Source organism: Lagenorhynchus albirostris, chromosome 13 (genome assembly GCF_949774975.1).
Source record: "Lagenorhynchus albirostris chromosome 13, mLagAlb1.1, whole genome shotgun sequence".
Classification (NCBI taxonomy): domain Eukaryota; kingdom Metazoa; phylum Chordata; class Mammalia; order Artiodactyla; family Delphinidae; genus Lagenorhynchus; species Lagenorhynchus albirostris.
This window is the reverse complement of record NC_083107.1, coordinates 30887159-30905103: the sequence shown is the minus strand read 5'-3', so window position 1 is coordinate 30905103 and position 17945 is coordinate 30887159. Positions and strand designations below refer to the sequence as shown.

Sequence of the window (17945 nt, the reverse complement as noted above, 5' to 3'; positions counted from 1 at the left end):
TGTCTAAAGTAAAAATAAAAGAAGCTTTTTAAAAGATCACAATGTCAATCTCTAAATGAGTCATATGTCACAAGACATTTTAGCATAACAGTAAAGAACATGATGACTGAGTCCTAAGGCATTTGATACTCGCCAGACCTGGATTCCGGTTCTGATTCTGACAGCTACCAGCCATGTGATCTTGGACAAGTTACTTAACCTCACCACGCTCGGTTTTCTCATTTGTACCTCCCTGTGGTGAGGTTTAAGTGACATCAGACATATACAACGCTTCGCACAGGGCCTGGCACACGAAGAGGGAGCAATTGATATCGGTTATTATTCTCTTGGCAAACATGATGTCTAAATTAGTTTCCCCAGAATGAAGGTGACGTAGATTCATGACGTTTATTAAAGTTTGGAAGAGTTCCATATGCTAGTCTTTTAATTCCATTCATCCTCCAGTGAAAATCTCCATCTGGATAACAATTTACACTTCCAGATCCACTTTCACCAATACTGCGTTTTAACCTCTAACTTTTAGTCTTTTTCTTTTTTATATGCCACACAGCATTACCCCAAGCCCCAATTTTTACACACAAAAAGATGACAAAGATCAAAGAAAATGGAGTATTGGCTATTAGTTACCATCAAACTTAAGCAAATATTCCTAAACATTTAATGAATTAATTAGCTGGTTTTTTTCTCTTAGTAAGACTAGTATAGAGGATCATTATTTTTGCTTTAACAATATTTTATTAACGTGTTAACTCAACATGAATTATGCCAACATGCAGGGCTAGAGACCCGCAGAGATATATTATCTCCTCTACTTTGAGAGAAGAGAGTTCTAAGTGCACTAAGGGCCAATGTCAGTTCAAACGGGCAATGCTTGCTGACCCCTAAGCAAGATTTCGATCCCCTGCTGAGTACAATTATTCCTGCGTAACACTAGGTGCTCCTACTGTGTGCCCTGCAGAGACAGGAGACCTGAAGCTGTATCAATTTCTAAGCGTAAAGGAATGTTTTCTAGTCGTGGAAGAAAAGACAAAAGAACAACACCAGACAGTACAAAATCACATGCTACACTATTCAGGACAGACTGTGAATGCCCACAGGTAGTGGTTTTCAAAAACAGTAGGCACCTGTAGTCCTAAATAAATCCTTTCCTCGGCATCCAATATGTAAAAGAGACACAAGAGGATTGACGAAGTGGAGAGTCCCTCCCCCGTGGCCTTCTGGTGGCAGAGATCACAGGTTTTAAAACTGCCAGGACTTGAGAGATGGGTAAGGTTTGCAGGACACAGGTGGGGGGTGGGGGAGGCATTCCAGCTAGGAGGAAGAGTAAAGGCAAAGGCAAGGTGGAAATTCAAAGAAAGAAGTTCTGTGCCATCCTGGTGAACAACTAGTGAGAAGGTGGTGAATAGGTGGCAAAAGGCTCCCACACGTATGCTTCTGTTTCCCAGCCTGAACTGATTTTTTTAATATTTTAAGCCTGGTGAAATAGTTAACAGATTCCCTAAACCGGGGCAGATGGGAAACTTAAGGTTCACGGTGTGCAGTCCATGAAGGTGTCGTGTCATTATTCTTTGTTTCAGAATCATTTCAAGTAGTTGTCAGAGGTAACGGCTTCCGACACGCCCGCAACGTGGACAGGGTCCTCTGCAGCTTCAAGATCAACGAGTCAGTGACGCTCAGTAAGTTCTCGTGGAGTTTGGGGGTTTCTACCACCTGCTTCGCCTGCTTCGGGGAAGGGCTCCCCAGCTCCATCTTCTAGTGAGGCCACACACAGGAAACTACAGAGAAGGGTCTTCCCTGCTAGAAAGGCCACCAGCGAGGGCATAGCTAGCCACTGCGGCGCCCTTGCTCCCATCAGGAGAGGCGGCAGGCACTTGTTTTCCAGTCCACCAGCATTTGTACCAAGTTCAAAACTCTCAGCCGTCAGTGCACGCCCTGGCTGCTTAGGGCTTACAAAGCTTGATGTTCCTTAACAAGGTATTCGGGACTCTCAAGCACAAGAGGGAAAAATAAATGGTCTGAATGTATTAATTCTGAGTAAACTAAAAGCCAAACTGTGCGACTTGCATGTGTAGATTCTGGAAGTTTGTTCAATCTGGATGATTCTTGCTTTGGAGTCGCCAAAAAGTTCTCATCAGGGTGAATACCTGACCTGAAATACAGGCATATGGAAGTAAAACTAAGTGCATTTCATGGGAAAAAAATGACTTGTCATAACATTGGCACTTTCGCAAGACATTTGTAGCAGGCAAGTTCTTAATTTAAAGACGTGTGTGATTCAGATTGCTGTCCAGGAAAGATGGGGAGACAGATGATGGAAAGACAAATGCCAGGAGCCCCGGTTATTATTTACATCTGGCATTCATCACACAGATAATTATTGGTTCAGTATCTGCAGCGATAAACAGTAATAACATACTGTATTTTCTGTAGTGCTATGACATTTTAAATACCACACATCTTTTTGCCACAATTGCCCTGGGAGGTAGAAAGAGCAAAGAGGAAGGAAGGGATACTCAAGCTTATTGACTAACCATTCACGCTAGTTTGGTCCTCCTGATAGCGTTACGGAATAGGTACTATACTGTTTTTAAAACGGAAGAATTGAAGGGTATGCCTTTTCCCCTCTATAGCATCTTGAAACCCACTTCAATATTTAAACAGAGGTATGCAATGGCATCTTTACAAACATCTGGGATTCCTGAATTTGGAATAATTCCAAAGATTTGAAACAGTTATTTTTTCTTGATACTCGGAAATGCCCTCACGTATCCAAAAAGTCCATGCTATTTGAAAACATCTTGAAGTATCCCCAAGAAGTCACAGTGTGAAAGTTGGACGTGCACCCTCTAGAGTCCTTCCTTTTTTTCCCCTTTAATTTGTGATGTCATCCAAGTCCGCCTTCCCTCTCTCCTTAACCAGAATCTTAAATCTAAGATCAGAAACTCCTGAGGGTTAAACTCAAAAGACGCCAACACCTTCCAAAGAAGGCTTCTCAGACAAGCAAGGCTTTGGACCCAACCCCTCTCTGAACATGAATGGACATGGGGTGTAGCGTTGCCATTCCGTGAAAGGTTACGCAGAGATGCTATATGAAGATAACAAAAAAATGCAAATTTACGATGGATTCGTAGAGTGACATATTGAATGCATATTTTCCAGCTTCTCCATGCAATTTTATTTCTTGGGAAACTAGCTTCTCTTCCTTTCCTAATACAAACTTGCAAACACCCGCACGGGCTCTCCACCTGATTCATAATCAAAAAGGAATGAAGGCCTTTGGGGTAGGGATTTAGCTTAAACCACAAACCTAATTGTGCCCCCAGCACAAGTGCTGACAGTTTGGAGAAAAGAAAGGCAGTGACTCAACCACATTATATGCTGCAAGTAACACTCCTGAACTCAAACAGTTTTTAAAAATATTCTAGCTAAGGGGAAAATATTGGAATTTGAAAAAAATTGTCATTCATTTATTAATTCATCTGTTCTTTTACATTCAGTAAATAATATGAACAAGAAACTGTGGAGGACAGAAAAGATAAATAAATTTTAAAATGCAACATATTCAATTCTACATTTTTCTACCAACCATATGAATGTAAGTATCTCATTGAGTTGTCCCCATAAAATAAAATAAATTTAGATTCTTTTACTTTTCCCATTCTCCTTTCCCACTTCTACATCCAAGTTTTAAATTATCTGTTTTAATTTTTATAGTATATATTTCCTCTTTCAAGATTTTTTCCTAAATACTGCATTACATTTTATAACAAAAAAAGAGAATAGAAGTGCCCTTATCAACCATAATAAGACTCATTGCAGGCCGGATAATGAAGCTATGGCTGTTACGATATAAGCCTTGGAGTCTTCAACAAATAAAGTATTATTTGTAGCAGATTATATAAAGAAAAACAGTTAAATAAAAAATAACAAATTGAGGTCTTCCCTGGTGGCACAGTTGTTGAGAGTCTGCCTGCCGATGCAGGGGATGCAGGTTTGTGCCCCAGTCTGGGAAGATCCCACATGCCGCGGAGCGGCTGGGCCCGTGAGCCATGGCCGCTGAGCCTCCGCGTCCAGAGCCTGTGCTCTGCAACGGGAGAGGCCACAACAGTGAGAGACCCGCGTACCGCAAAAAATAAATAAATAACAAATTGAAAAAACTATGAACACCCTTTAACATTATTGCACTAAGACACAAATAAAACACCAACATATTAATACCAAAATGTTGAAGTTGTTTAAATATATTCTTAGATGATAAATATAACCAGAAAATTAAAAGCATAGGTTAATACCTATGTCTCTCCTGCTTTCCTTGCCTTTGCTTAAAAAGAAAGTAAACAAATCAACCACTTAGGAATCTAAAACAATTTCTGGACTTGTTTCTGGTCAATATAATAGATCCAAAATTCTGCATAAAATATGATTTTAAAAGTTGTGACATGTGGCCTTGCTCAAGGGAATGAGGAGGAAACCCCCAGGCACAGGAGACAAAAAGGGAATACAAAATCTAAGCAGGAAGCAAAGCTCTGGGCGCTCTGGGCCTGAGGGGTCTTCAGGCTGTGATCTTGCTACTGATGTAGACACAGGGCACCAGCAAGACAAGCAGGCAAAAGCAGAGCCCCCTGTAGAAATCAGGCTCCGAGGGCTGTACTAGACATTGAATGGGGACAGGGAAAGCTGCTCAGTGATTCAAGGAAGCAGGCAGGGGAATAAAGGTAAGATGCTTTACCAGCCGCATAATACAGAAGCACCAAGTCAGGAAACTAACTCCAAAATATGTCCGTGGCCATCCAGATCCCTGTGGCCCTGGCAGAGGCAGTATACATCCAGTCCAACCTATGCCACTCCTGAAGCCATAACCCCCTCTGAAGATGGGCTCACTGCACCAAATGATAAATCATACGATAAGAGATGAAAGAAAACGGAGAGCAAGCAAGAAGACTAAAGAGCAAGTTGAAAGAGGATGTAAAATAAACACATTTAAAGTGTCTAAAAACAAGAAAACAAGTCAAATAAACAGTCAACACCTTACACCTAAAGGGACTAGAAAAATAAGAACAAACAAAACCCAAAGTTACTAGAAGGAAAAATAAATAAAGATCAGAGTGTAAATGAAACAGAGAATTAAAAAACAGTAGAAAAGATCAATGAAACTAAGAGCTGTTTCTTTGAGAAGATTGACAAAATTGATAAACCTTTAGCCAAACTCATCAAGAAAAAAAGAAAGAGGATCCAAATAAATAAAATCAGAAATGAAAGAGAAGTTACAACCGACACCAGAGAAAAACAAAGGATCATAAGAGATTACCACTGGGTTGGCCAAAAAGTGTCTTCGGTTTTTCTAAGAAAAAATAAAAGACACATTTTTCATTTTCACCAAGAATTTTATTGAACAACTTTATTCACCATTTTGTTCCACTACCTTCTGCCATTTTTCAGGCAACTTCATAATTCCATCTTCCCAAAACTTTTTATCTTTTTAAGCAAAGAACTGGTCCCGTTGCCTTTTACAGTCTTCCAGGGAATTGAAATTTTTTCTATTAAGAGAATTTTTTAAAGACTGAAATAAATGGAAATCTGAAGGTGCAATGTCTGGTGAATACGGCAGATGAATCAGAACTTCCCAGCCAACCTGTAACAGTTTTTGCCTGGTCATCAAAGAAACATGCAGTCCTGTGTTATCCTGATGGAAGATAGTGCGTTTTCTTTTGACTAATTCTGGACACTTTTCATTGAGTGCCACTTTCAGTTGGTCTAACTGAGAGCAGTGCTTGTTGGAATTAATCATTTGGTTTTCTGGAAGGAGCTCATAATAGAGGACTCCTTTCCAATGCCACCATATGCACAACATCACCTTTTTTGGATGAAGACCAGCCTTTGGTGTGGTTGGTGGTGGTTTATTTCACTTGCCCCACGATCTCTTCCATTCCACATTGTTGTACAGTATCCACTTTTCAACACCCATCACAATTTGTTTTTAAAATGGAATGTTTTAATTACGTTTCAATAGAGAATCGCATGAGGAAATATGGTCAAGAAGGTTTCTCTCCACTTAACTTATGTGGGACACAAACACCAAAGTGATTAACATAAATAACCAAGCTGATGCAAATGATTTTCAACACTTGATCTGGGTATTTTGAGTATGTCAGCTATCTCCCACGTAATATAACATTGATTGTTCTCAATTATTGTTTCAATTTGATCACTATCAACTTCAACTGGTCTACCCGACTGTGGAGCATCGTCCAGTGAGAAATCCCCAGCATGAGACTTCGCAAACCACTTTTGACACATTCGATCAGTCACAGCACCTTCTCCATATGCTGCACAAATCTTTTTTTGTGTTTCAGTTGCGTTTTTACCTTTCTTGAAATAATAAAGCATAATATGCCCAAAATGTTGCTTTTTTTCTTCCATCTTCAATATTCAAATGGCTACACAAAAATTCACCAATTTTGATAGTCTTTTTTTAAATGCACGCAGCTATGACTGCCATCACATACAATCTAACAAAACTGTTTTGAATGAAGTTAAAGACAACTAAGTGCTACTAGAGACATCTTACGGAAATAATCAAACAAACCTTTTGGCCCACCCAATACAAACAATTATATGACAATAAAATGGACAACCTAGAAGAAATGGATAAATTCCTAGAAATGTGCAATCTCCCAAGACTGAATCAGGAAGAAATAGAAAATATGAACAGGCTAATAATGACCAGTAATGAAATTCAATCGTTACTTTAAAAAACTTTCAACAAATGAAAGTCTAGGACCAGACAATTTCACAGGGAAATTCTACCAAACTTCAAAGAAGAGTTAACATCTATCTTTCTCAAACTGTTCCAAAAAAAAAAAAAAAATGAAGAGGAATTCTCCTAAACTCATTCTACAAAGCCAACATCACTCTAATAACAAAACCAGACAAAGATACCACAAAAAATAATTACAGGTCAATATCACTGATGAACATAAATGCAAAAATCCTCAACAAAATATTAGCAAACTGAATTGAACAATACGTTAAAAGGATCATACACCATGATCAAGTACGATTTATCCCAGGAACACAAGGATGGTTCTGTATCCACAAATCAATCAACATAATACACCACATTAACAAACTGAAGAATAAAAACCATATGATAATTTCAATAGATTCAGAAAAAGCTTTTGACAAAACCCAACATACTTTTATGGTAAAAACTCTCCAGAAAATGGGCATAGAAGGAACATACCTCAGCATAATAAAGGCCATGTATGACAAACCCATAGGCAACATCGTAATCAATGATGAAAAGCTGAAAGCATTTCCTGTAAGATCAGGAACAAGACAAGGATCCCACTCTTGCCACTTTTATTCAACATGGAATTGGAAGTCATAGCCACAACACTCAAAAAAGAAAAAGAAATAAAAGGAATCCAAATTGGAAAGGAAGAAGTAAAACTGTCACTGTTTGCACATGATATGGTTCCATACATAGAAAATTCTAGAGACACTACCAAAAACCATTTGAACTGAAATGAGTTCAGTATACAAAAGTAATATACCAAAATATGTTGCATTTCTAAATACTAATTATTAACTATCAGAAAGAGAAATTAAGAAAACAATCACATTTACAGTTGTATCAAAAAGAATGAAATACCTAGGAATAAATCTGATCAAAGAGGAAAAAGATTTGTATTCTGAAAGCTGTAAGAGATTGATGAAATAAATTCAAGATGACAAAACAAATGGAAAGATATTTGGTGCTTATGGATTGGAAGAATCAATATTGTTAAAATGACTATACTACCCAAGGCAATCTACAGATTCAGTGCAATCCCCATCAAAATGCCAGTGGCATTTATCACAGAACTAGAACAAATAACTCTAAAATTTGTATGGAAACCCAAAAGACCCCAAATAGCCAAAGCAATCTTGAGAAAGAAGAACAAAGCTAGAGTTGTCACACTCCTTGATTTCAAGCTATACTACAAAGTTACTGTAATCAAAACAATATGGTACTGCCATGAAAACAAACACATAGATCAATGGAACAGAATAGAGAGCCTAGAAATAAATCCATGCTTATATGGTCAATTAATCTACAACAAAGCAAGCAAGAATATACAATGAGAAAAGACAGCCTCTTCGATAAGTGGTATTTGGAAAACTGTACTACTGTATGCAATAGAATCAATGTGGACTACTTTCTTATACTATATGCAAAAGTAAACTCAAAAATGGGTTAAAGTCTTAAATGTAAGGTCTGAAACCATAAAACTAGAAGGAAACATAGGCAGTACTCTCTTTGACATCTGTCTTAGCAATAATTTTTTGGATCTGTCTCATCACACAAGGGAAACAAAAGCAAAAATAAACAAATACACCAACTTAAAAGCTCTTACACAGCAAAGGAAACTATCAGCAAAAGGAAAGGCCACCTACTGAATGGGAGAAGATATTTGTAAACTATATATCTGATAAGGGATTAATATTCAAAATATATGAAGAGCTCATACAACTCAGCATCAAAAACAATAAACAGCCCAATTGAAAAATGGGCAGAGAATCTAAATAGACATATTTCCAAACAAGACATACAGACGGCCAACAGGCACATGAAAAGATGCTGAACATCACTAATCATCAGAGGAAAGCAAATCAAAACCACAAGGAGTTACTACCTCACACCTGTCAGAATGGCTATCATCAAAAGATAAAGTGCTGGCAAGGATGTGGAGAAAAGGGGACCCTTGTACAATGTTGGTGGGAATGTAAATTGGTGTAGCCACTGTGGAAGACAGTATGGAGGTTCCTCAGAAACTTAAAAATAGAACTGCTATATGATCTAGCAATTTCACTTCTGAGTATTTACCTGAAGAAAACATTAATTTGAAAAGATATATGCATGCCAATGGTCATTACAGCATTATTTACAATAGCCAAGATGTAGAAGCAACAAACAACCAAAACAAAATGAAAACTGATTTCTAGATGCAGAGAAAAGAATGGGTGGTTGCCAGAGAGGAGGGAGGTTGGGGGGTGGGGGGTGAAATAAGTGAAGGGAGTTAAGAAATACAAACCTCCAGTTATAAAATAAATAAGCCACAGGGATTTAATATACAGCAGAAGGAATATGATTAATAATATTGTAATGACTTTGTGTGGGGACAGATGGATACTAGATTTATCACGGTGCTCATTTCATAGTGTATGAAAATGTCAAATTACTGTGTAGTACACCTGAAACATAATATTGTACATCAACTAATTTCAATTAAAAAATGAAATAAAGTGTGTGAAGAAATCAAAAAGACCAAAGGGGAAGAACATTCAACAAAGGCACATTTTCAGAGAACCTAGTGTAAATTTTAGAGCTGAAGAAGTTTATTCACTGAAATACAACTTAATGGATAGACTAAGGAATGTGATTAGACACAGATGAAGATGAAATGCATGAACTGGAAGAGAGAGCTGAGAAAATCGTACCCCTCAACTAAAGCACCAGACCCAGATTTTTTTCATCTAAGTTTTACCAGACTTTAAGGGACAGATGACTCACATCTGATACATACTCTTCCAGAGAAAAGAAATAGAGAAAAAGGGTTTTAATTCATTTTATGAAAATTATATAATCTTGATTTTTTAAAAAAACTGGACAAGACACTAGTAGTAGAAAATATTTGAAATCAATTTCTTTGATGACAAACATAAATAAAATATTGGTAAACAAAATCCAGCAATGTATTTTAAAAGGACCAGGATAAGTAAGATAATTTTAAAGAATGAGGGGGAATTTGCCTCTCACGTAGCAAAATTTTTTGATGCCAAGAAGACATTAAAGTTCATTATCCATTCCAAATTTTTAAAATATATACTTTTAGAAAACTAGGAGTAGGTTAAGACTTCTTTAACATAATAAAAAAATACACACAGATATTTAAATTCAAAACTCAACATCATTTTATGGTAAATCACTAAATAGAGATATTAACTTTACAGTTAGGAAGAAAAAAGCAGGACAACTCGTTTCACCATTATTATTTAACGTTAATCTGGAACTTTTAGCAGTGCTGTCCAACAGAACTTTCTGTGATAATGAAAATGTTCTAAAATGTAGCCAATATGGTAGCCACATGTGGCTTATTGGGGACTTGAAGAGTGACTAGTGCAGTTGAGGAACTGAATTTTTTAATTCATTTAATTTTAATTAACTTGAATGTCAATAGCCATCTATAGATAGTGACTACTGTATTAGACAGTGCTATGGGTATTACAGTAATGCAAGAAAACTAATGAGAGATATAAGTACAGGAAACGGGAGCCAAACGTTATTACTTTAAAATGATGGTTGTGTCGTCCTGCAAAACTAAAAGAGAATCAACAGACTACTACACTAATAAGAAGGTTATTAAACTGGATGATTTCAAAATAAATAGCTCCCTTATAATAATCAATAGCTTTGCCAGGATCTAGCAATGACCAAACATCACAGAAAAAATACAGCAGCAACATATAAAATCTGGTAAGAACTAATTTAACGAGATTTGTAGAGACATATAGGAAGAAAACTACACAACTCTGTGAGGGAAATGAAGAAAATGTAAGCCAATACAGAGGCAGTATAGACTCATGGCATGGAACGTACACTGGAACCACCCAGGAAAAGAACCCTGTTTCTGTCTGAAAGCTTTGTGACCATGGCAAGTTACAGGATTTAACATCTCCAAGCCTCAATTTCTCTATCTGTAAAATGAGTATGGCAATGAGAGCACCTCTGCGGTGGACTGTTAATGATGTTTCAGTGTGAGAATTAGAGCTCAGAACAGGGCCAGGCATGCAGTAAGCAGTCGATCAATGTTGGCTGCTAATATTAATTTATTATTATCATTATCACTATTATTCAATGGAACGGCAATTGAGGATTGCAAAGATACCGGTTGTCTTCAAATTAATATTTACTTTTGCTACAATCCCAATGAAAAGTCCAATGGGACTTTTGAAGTTAACAAAATAATTCTAAAGTGCATACATGGAAGAATAAACATTTAAGAATAGCCAAGAAAAATGTGGAAACTTGCCCTAGCCGATTTTAAGATGTATAAAAAAGCTGCAGTAATTTAAACAGTGTATGACTGGTGCCACAAAAGGCAAACCAAACAGAACAGGAAAAGCGAAGTCCATAAAAAGAACCAAGCACTTCTGTGAATTTAGTATAAAATAAAATGACCTTTCTTATCGGTGGGAAAAGAGTGGATTATTCAAAAATGGTATTGAGACAACTGGCTAGCCTCTTAGAAAACTGATTCAGTTCAATTTTTAATTTCACACCTTACATCTAAACAAATTCCAGATGAAAAATTTAAACGTGAACATGAAACTATAGAAGTTTTAGAAGGAAACAAAAATAAATATTTACATAATTTTCCAGTGGGGAAAGACTTTTTAAGCATAACTGAAAGAAGATACCATGAAGGAAGATTTGAATGGTTTGAGTACATATTTTTTAATTCTTTAAACCTCCCCCCCTCCAAAAAATCTAAAGGGAAACAGAAAACATGCTAAATTATTTGTAAGACATAGAACAAACAAAGGATCAATAACTTTAATATGTAGACAGCTCTTAAAATCAGTAGAAAATGTGAGCACATCCATGGGTAAAAGATATGAAAAGGAAATTTACAAGAAAAATAATGGCAAATAAGCATGTGGGAAATGCTCAAGGAAATGCTCAAGTAATCAAGGAAACACAAATTAAAATAATCTATCAAACTGGCAAAGATTAACAAAAAATACAATTCCCAATATGGGCAAAGATATAGAGTAAGAAGTGTTTTCATTCATCATTGGTGAGAGAGACCATTGAATCTTTTGGAATTTTTTTTTTTTTTTTTTGGCTGCGTGGTTCCCCAACCAGGGATTGAACCCAAACCGCCCAACCCCTCCGCCGCCGCCGGCAGTGAAAGCCTGAAATCCTAACCACTAGCCCACCAGGGAACTCCCCAGGAAGGCCATTCTTAAAATGAATCAACTGCTTTTATACATTTTTTGACCCAGAATTTCAATTTCAACTTCATCAAAAGGAAATGATTGAGAATGTTAACAAAGACTCAGCTACAAGATGTTCATCATAATATTGCTTATGATGGCAAAAAGAAAAAAGGAGACAGAGAGGAGGGGGGGAGGAGGGAGGAAGGAAGGAATTTGGGATGGAAGCAAGAAAGGAAGGGAGGGAGGGAGAGGAAGGAAAGAAAGTAAACAAATGGAAACATTTAAATGGTAACATAAATGTTTAACGGTAGTTAATTTGTTATATAAATTATACTTTACCCTTAAATAATTAATACTGGGGGAAAGATGAATAATTACTCATGTGGGAAAGATGTTAACGATACTGCTTCACATGTTAAAAATAAGTTACAAAACAGTGCCTTGATGCTATTCCTGTTTTAGACACATACATTTATATGCAGAGAGAGAGAGAAACGTGAAAGACACACAACCAGATTTTAACAGTAGTTACCTCTGAATGAGACCACTATTTGTTTTTACTTTCTTCTTTCTGTTCATCTAAGTTTTCTAGGTTTTCTATGATCATATGTCCCTTCCGTCATAAGAAAAAAAAAAAAACCACGACCATTATTTAAATTTTAACTTTAAAATTCTTGTTAATTATTTAGGCCAAGCACGCATCTTAAGTTTAGCATTTGGTTGGTTCTCCAGTCACCAGGCTGAACTCACTCCTGGCCAAGAAAATATCTTGGAAATCTTCACACAAACTTTATTTATTCTGGATGCACTTTTTCCTACTCCAGTATTCGGGGTATCGTGCCAAGAAAAGATCCACTTTCAATTGGAAATCCACTTGTAGAGAGATTAGAATGCTAAAAAGGAGACGCTGGGTTAGGAGCTGACAGATGATCCATTTTAACGAACAGTAAATAAGAAATGAATGTTTTTCCTAATACAATAATGAAAAACATGCTAGACTATCCTGGTGTTGCATGGAAAATTATGAGGTACGACTATAAACAAAGGAAACTGATTTTTAACAAACTTACTAAAATTCAATTGAAAGGCCATGTGACAAATCAGTTTCCTGGTTTTATAGGCACATTTCTTTTTTGATGCAAAATTTTGTTTCTCAGCTTGATCTTCAGTCTTATTCACAAGGCATGGCTCTGGTTTACTTTTGGTTCACTCTCAAAGCATAAAACGTTGCCCCCTTTGAAGATATCTTTTTCAAACTGAACATTAGTCATGAAAGCAGCTCTAACAGTTCCAAAGAGGGGCTCGCTTCCCAAGGGGATGAGAGACAATGCTCACTCGAATGTAGGATTTCCATTGTGTTTGTTTTTAAAAATCTGTCCAGTTATCCAGAAACTATACTTTATCTTAGAAAACATCTGGTCCTCGGGGGCTGTGGGCCCCTTAAGGAGATCATTGAAGTGCACCTATGGTGGCAGATGGGGAGGAGGGCAGAGGGAAGGAGAACACAAACTTCCCAAACAAAAGCCTATTGTTTCCTTTCTTGCTGGTTAGAGTGTTGCATCTATGGGTGAAAAAGGTACTTAGTGCAACTTGGATGCATTCGTAGGGGGTTGATGTCTTATGAAGATGATAGGATGTCACTTTGTGCAGCTCAGAATGAAGAGATCTAAAGGAGCATCTCGTCTCATGATTCTTAATCAGAATCCCCCAGGAGCTTCATCCAAGTCATAGCAGCCACTGATTGCTGAGCACCTACCCCGTTCTGTTCCTGAACTAGTTCATTTCATCCTCACGGCAGTCCAGGGAGGGAGGAGTTATTTGTATCCCCATTCTGCTGACAAGGGAACTGAAACTCAGAAATGAAGTGCCCAAGGTCACCCAGATGGCCAGAGGCGGAAGCAGTTTGGACCCCAGGCAGTCTACTCCAGAGGCTTTTGCCCACTTCTCTACATTGCTTCCTAAACACAGATCCCCACGGGTCCCTGGGTCCCCTGATTCCGAAGGCCCACGTCACTCTGATGTGTGCCGATTTGGAGGCCCTGATTTTCACTGCTCCCCCTCATAGTATAGACAGGAAACCTCAGCTCAGAGAGATTTAGCTATTTGCCCAAGGCCACAGAGCATGTTAGAGAGTCAAGACTTAAACTCTGGTTCAAGAAAAAAAGCCCTGGACCAGGGAACAAAGAGCCCAGGCTTTAGAAAGTCAGTATATGCAGCTGACTGTGTGATCACAGGGAAGCCACCTCTTCTGGTTCCCCAAATGGTCCTTCTTTCTTAAACTTCACAGGCTTTTCATGTATCTGCCCATGTTTCCCTTTTGCCCCTGCTTTCAGAGGGAGTTTGGGTCTCACCCAGTTGCTTCTGAAGTGGCTCCTGCCAAGACTGTGTTAGTCCATGTTTCTATCTTTCAGACCCAGACAAAAATATAGATAAGTGGAAATTTACTGCACTTTTGCTTGGTCAGATAAAACCCCCAGGAATCTGGGATGGGGTGGGGATAAAAGACAAGTTGCCACCAGAAGTATCTAACTGGTAAAGATTTTCATTCAGGGGCAAAAGAGCTTCTTCCAAGGGCAAGTTGACACAGTCCAAAGTTAACTGCAGCAGTGCCTGGTAAGACAGTCAAACTTGACTTTGCCCCTGTTCTACCAAGTGTGCAGTTGCTTCCAAATGAAATTGTGAGCTGCCTGTGGACTCTGGCATACAGTGGTCTTCTTTGAAGCATTTGTTGGAGGGGAGATTTGCTTGTGGACTTCCCTGAAACTGCTGTTATCCCAGCCCTGTTGTCCTGATAGAGGAAGTTGGCACCCCCTCTATTCTGCACCAGATGACCGGACTTTTGTGATGATGTCTTTCCTCATGCCATACTGCTCCTCTGTCACTACGGTAGGATGGTGGAAGAAAGAGTGGTTAACATAGAGATGGGCCAGACTCGTGGGAGCCCCAGGCAGGCTAATAACCTATGCCCCCTTCAAACTGACATTCTTTAAATATTTGCTCAACATTCACTTAGAGGAAATGTTGGGTGTTGCCGAGGGAAAGGAAGATTAGGTGTCTCCTAATCTGCATACCACAGCAACTTAGTGGCGTCCACTGTTACTCAAGTGTGTGCCTGGGGTCTCCTTCCCACCGCTTCTCTAAGATTCTGTATAGGTCTGTGTTCTTTAAGAATGGTCAGCGTTTGCCATAGTTCATGGCCATGATCCTGTGGAAGGCTTTAGCCATTTTAGTAGACTTGCCACTCAATCCCAATTCCAAAGGTAAACCCTTCCAAACCTAACTGTGCATAGCTGAAAGACTTCGTATGTCAGGAGACACATACCTTGTGCATGAATCCTGAATTGTCTTCAACCAAGTGAAAACAAAGCTTTAAAAAATATATTTCTTCTTAGCAAATTACAGCTGTCTCAAGGGCACCGCTTTTCTTACCTCAAGCTCACAAGTGCTTTAAAAGTTGATGCTTTGCTTAGAAGATAATTTGTAAGTTTTGTAAATGTCAACAGTCAAGAATTTTTTGGTCTAGATTTATTGAGAGGAGGAAATATTTTGCAAGAGCCCCGAGCCCCATTATCTTCATTCGGTTTTCTTGCAATACCTAAATCTGTCCCTATTAACTTTGGATAGAGATGATGCCAAATACCACAGCATTATGCGTAGTATGATTCCAATCATGTGAAAAATAATATGCATAGAAAAAATTCTGAAATAGCACTAACAATGTTTATCACTGGAAGTTAGGATTACCAAGGATTTTCATTCTTCTTATTCTTTTTTTTTTTTCTTAAAGAAAATGTTGGGGGTAGGAGTTTATTAATTAATTTATTTATTTTTGCTGTGTTGCGTCTTCGTTTCTGTGCGAGGGCTTTCTCTAGTTGTGGCAAGCGGGGGCCACTCTTCACCGCGGTGCGCGGGCCTCTCACTATGGCGGCCTCTCTTGTTGCGGAGCACAGGCTCCAGACGCGCAGGCTCAGTAGTTGTGGCTCACAGGCCTAGTTGCTCCGCGGCATGTGGGATCCTCCCAGACCAGGGCTCGAACCCGTGTCCCCTGCATTAGCAGGCAGATTCTCAACCACTGCGCCACCAGGGAAGCCCTATTCTTTTTTTAAACTTTATTTATTTTTGGCTGTGTTGGGTCTTTGTTCCTGCATGCGGGCTTTCTCTAGTTACGGCGAGTGGGGGCTACTCTTCGTTGCGGTGCTTGGGCTTCTCATTGCGGTAGCTTCTCTTGTTGCAGAGCACGGGCTCTAGCCTCATGGGCTTCAGTAGTTGTGGCACGTGAGCTCCGTAGTTGTGGTGCACGGGCTTAGTTGCTCCGCAGCAAGTGGGATCTTCCCAGACCAGGGCTCGAACCCGTGTCCCCTGCATTGGCAGGCAGATTCTTAACTACTGCACCACCAGGGATATACGTCTCTGTATTTCTCAGACTTCTCACACTCACTGTGTATTACTTTTATAATTACTGAAAATAGCAGTAAATATGAGAAGAAAGCAGTTTATATCCTGAGAAGTCCAACTAGCTGTGCTAAAGACCAGTTCTGAAAGCGGGTGGGTCCAGAGCCACAGAGGTCCAGCCTTGTGCGGGACTGGGGAATGTGTAAGCGCCCAAAAGACAATCCAGAGACCAGCAGGGCTGCTGGCTCCCATCCCTGCTCTCCTCTGGAAGTGCATGCATGGTCCCTCACCTTTTACTTCTGGGGCCATGATGTAATCTTGGTCCTCGTGTACACAATACTCAAGTTAACCGACTTATCTTTTTCTAAGACTGCACTCAGCTCTTTGTCCTCTACTGGTATTTGTAGGTGAGGTGCTCTGACTCTACAGCCTTCCTACCCACGTCAGCTTGGAGCCTCAACAGCGACCTAAGTCCCACTTCTGGAGTGCCCCCATTTCAGTTGCAAAGCTCCACCCACAGGGTGGCTCGGGTGCCACCTACCACTAGGCAAACCTGGACCCATCAAAGCCTGCATGGAAGACTTTGCTAAGAAACACTCTCTTCCTTACTCCAGCCAGGTGTCTTCCAACGGCCCTCAAGTTGTTACTCCCTCTCCCTCCTCTGCTCATAATCTTTTAACACCTCTGAACTTTTCTGGACATTCTACCAGAATTCTCGGGGGTGGGCTGTGAACCACCCAGTACTATCTACAGAACTCTCTACAATGGGCCAAAGAAAGGTGTAAAGCCATGGTAGACATTATACCGGGATGTCTAACCTTGGCACTATCGACATGTTGGACCAGACAATTTTTTGTTGAAGGGGAGAGGGATGCCTTGTGCATTGTAAGATGCTTAGTGTCATCCCTGATCTCTACTCACTAGATGCCAGTAGCCCTCCTCCCCCAGTTTGACAACCGAAACTGTCTCGAACATTGCCTGTTATCCCCTGAAGGACAAAACTGCCCCCATTTGAGGATCACTGCGTGACATACACGCCCAGAGATCCTATTAGGATAGATGACTCTCTTCTTGTCACGCCTACATCATGTAGCCCTGACACAACCCAGTAGATAAGTTCTGCAAGACCTACTCAGTTTGTACACACCTTCACATCTCGTGGTTTACAGGTGCCTCAGGCAATGAGCCCAGAAGTACCCCCACTTTAGCAGTAATAGTTGACGTTTGTCGAGCGCTTATTAAGTGTTGAGCATTTAATCATATCATCTCATTAAATGAGCTGAGTATGAAATGAGTATTATTCCATCTTATAGGTGAGAACTCTGGGTTATGAGAGGGTTACACAGCCAGTAGGTAGCAAGCTGTGATGGGACTCCAGGGCCCAGGCTCTTAATGTGCTCATGGTTCCTACTCTAATCTGCCCCAGACAACATGGAGGGAAACTAAAAGGCTATCCTGGACACCTACACACACAGGAGCTGGGGAAATAATCATGTATAGCCCAGGGAACTTACCTGGAGCCTGCTGACCAAGCTCATCACCTGATAGCATAGCAACTAGCCAGTGAG

The 17945-nt window shown here is 39.5% G+C and overlaps 1 protein-coding gene across 1 annotated transcript in view; it reads left to right on the top strand.

Annotated features, from left to right (window-relative positions):
• Positions 1 to 17945, top strand: part of ANTXR1 (ANTXR cell adhesion molecule 1) — a 245349-nt gene that overhangs the window by 89808 nt on the left and 137596 nt on the right. Inside the window, exon 10 of the mRNA XM_060168937.1 lies at positions 1578 to 1676. Within this exon, the coding sequence (XP_060024920.1) occupies positions 1578 to 1676 (99 nt within the window). The remainder of the gene's footprint in view (positions 1 to 1577; positions 1677 to 17945) is intronic.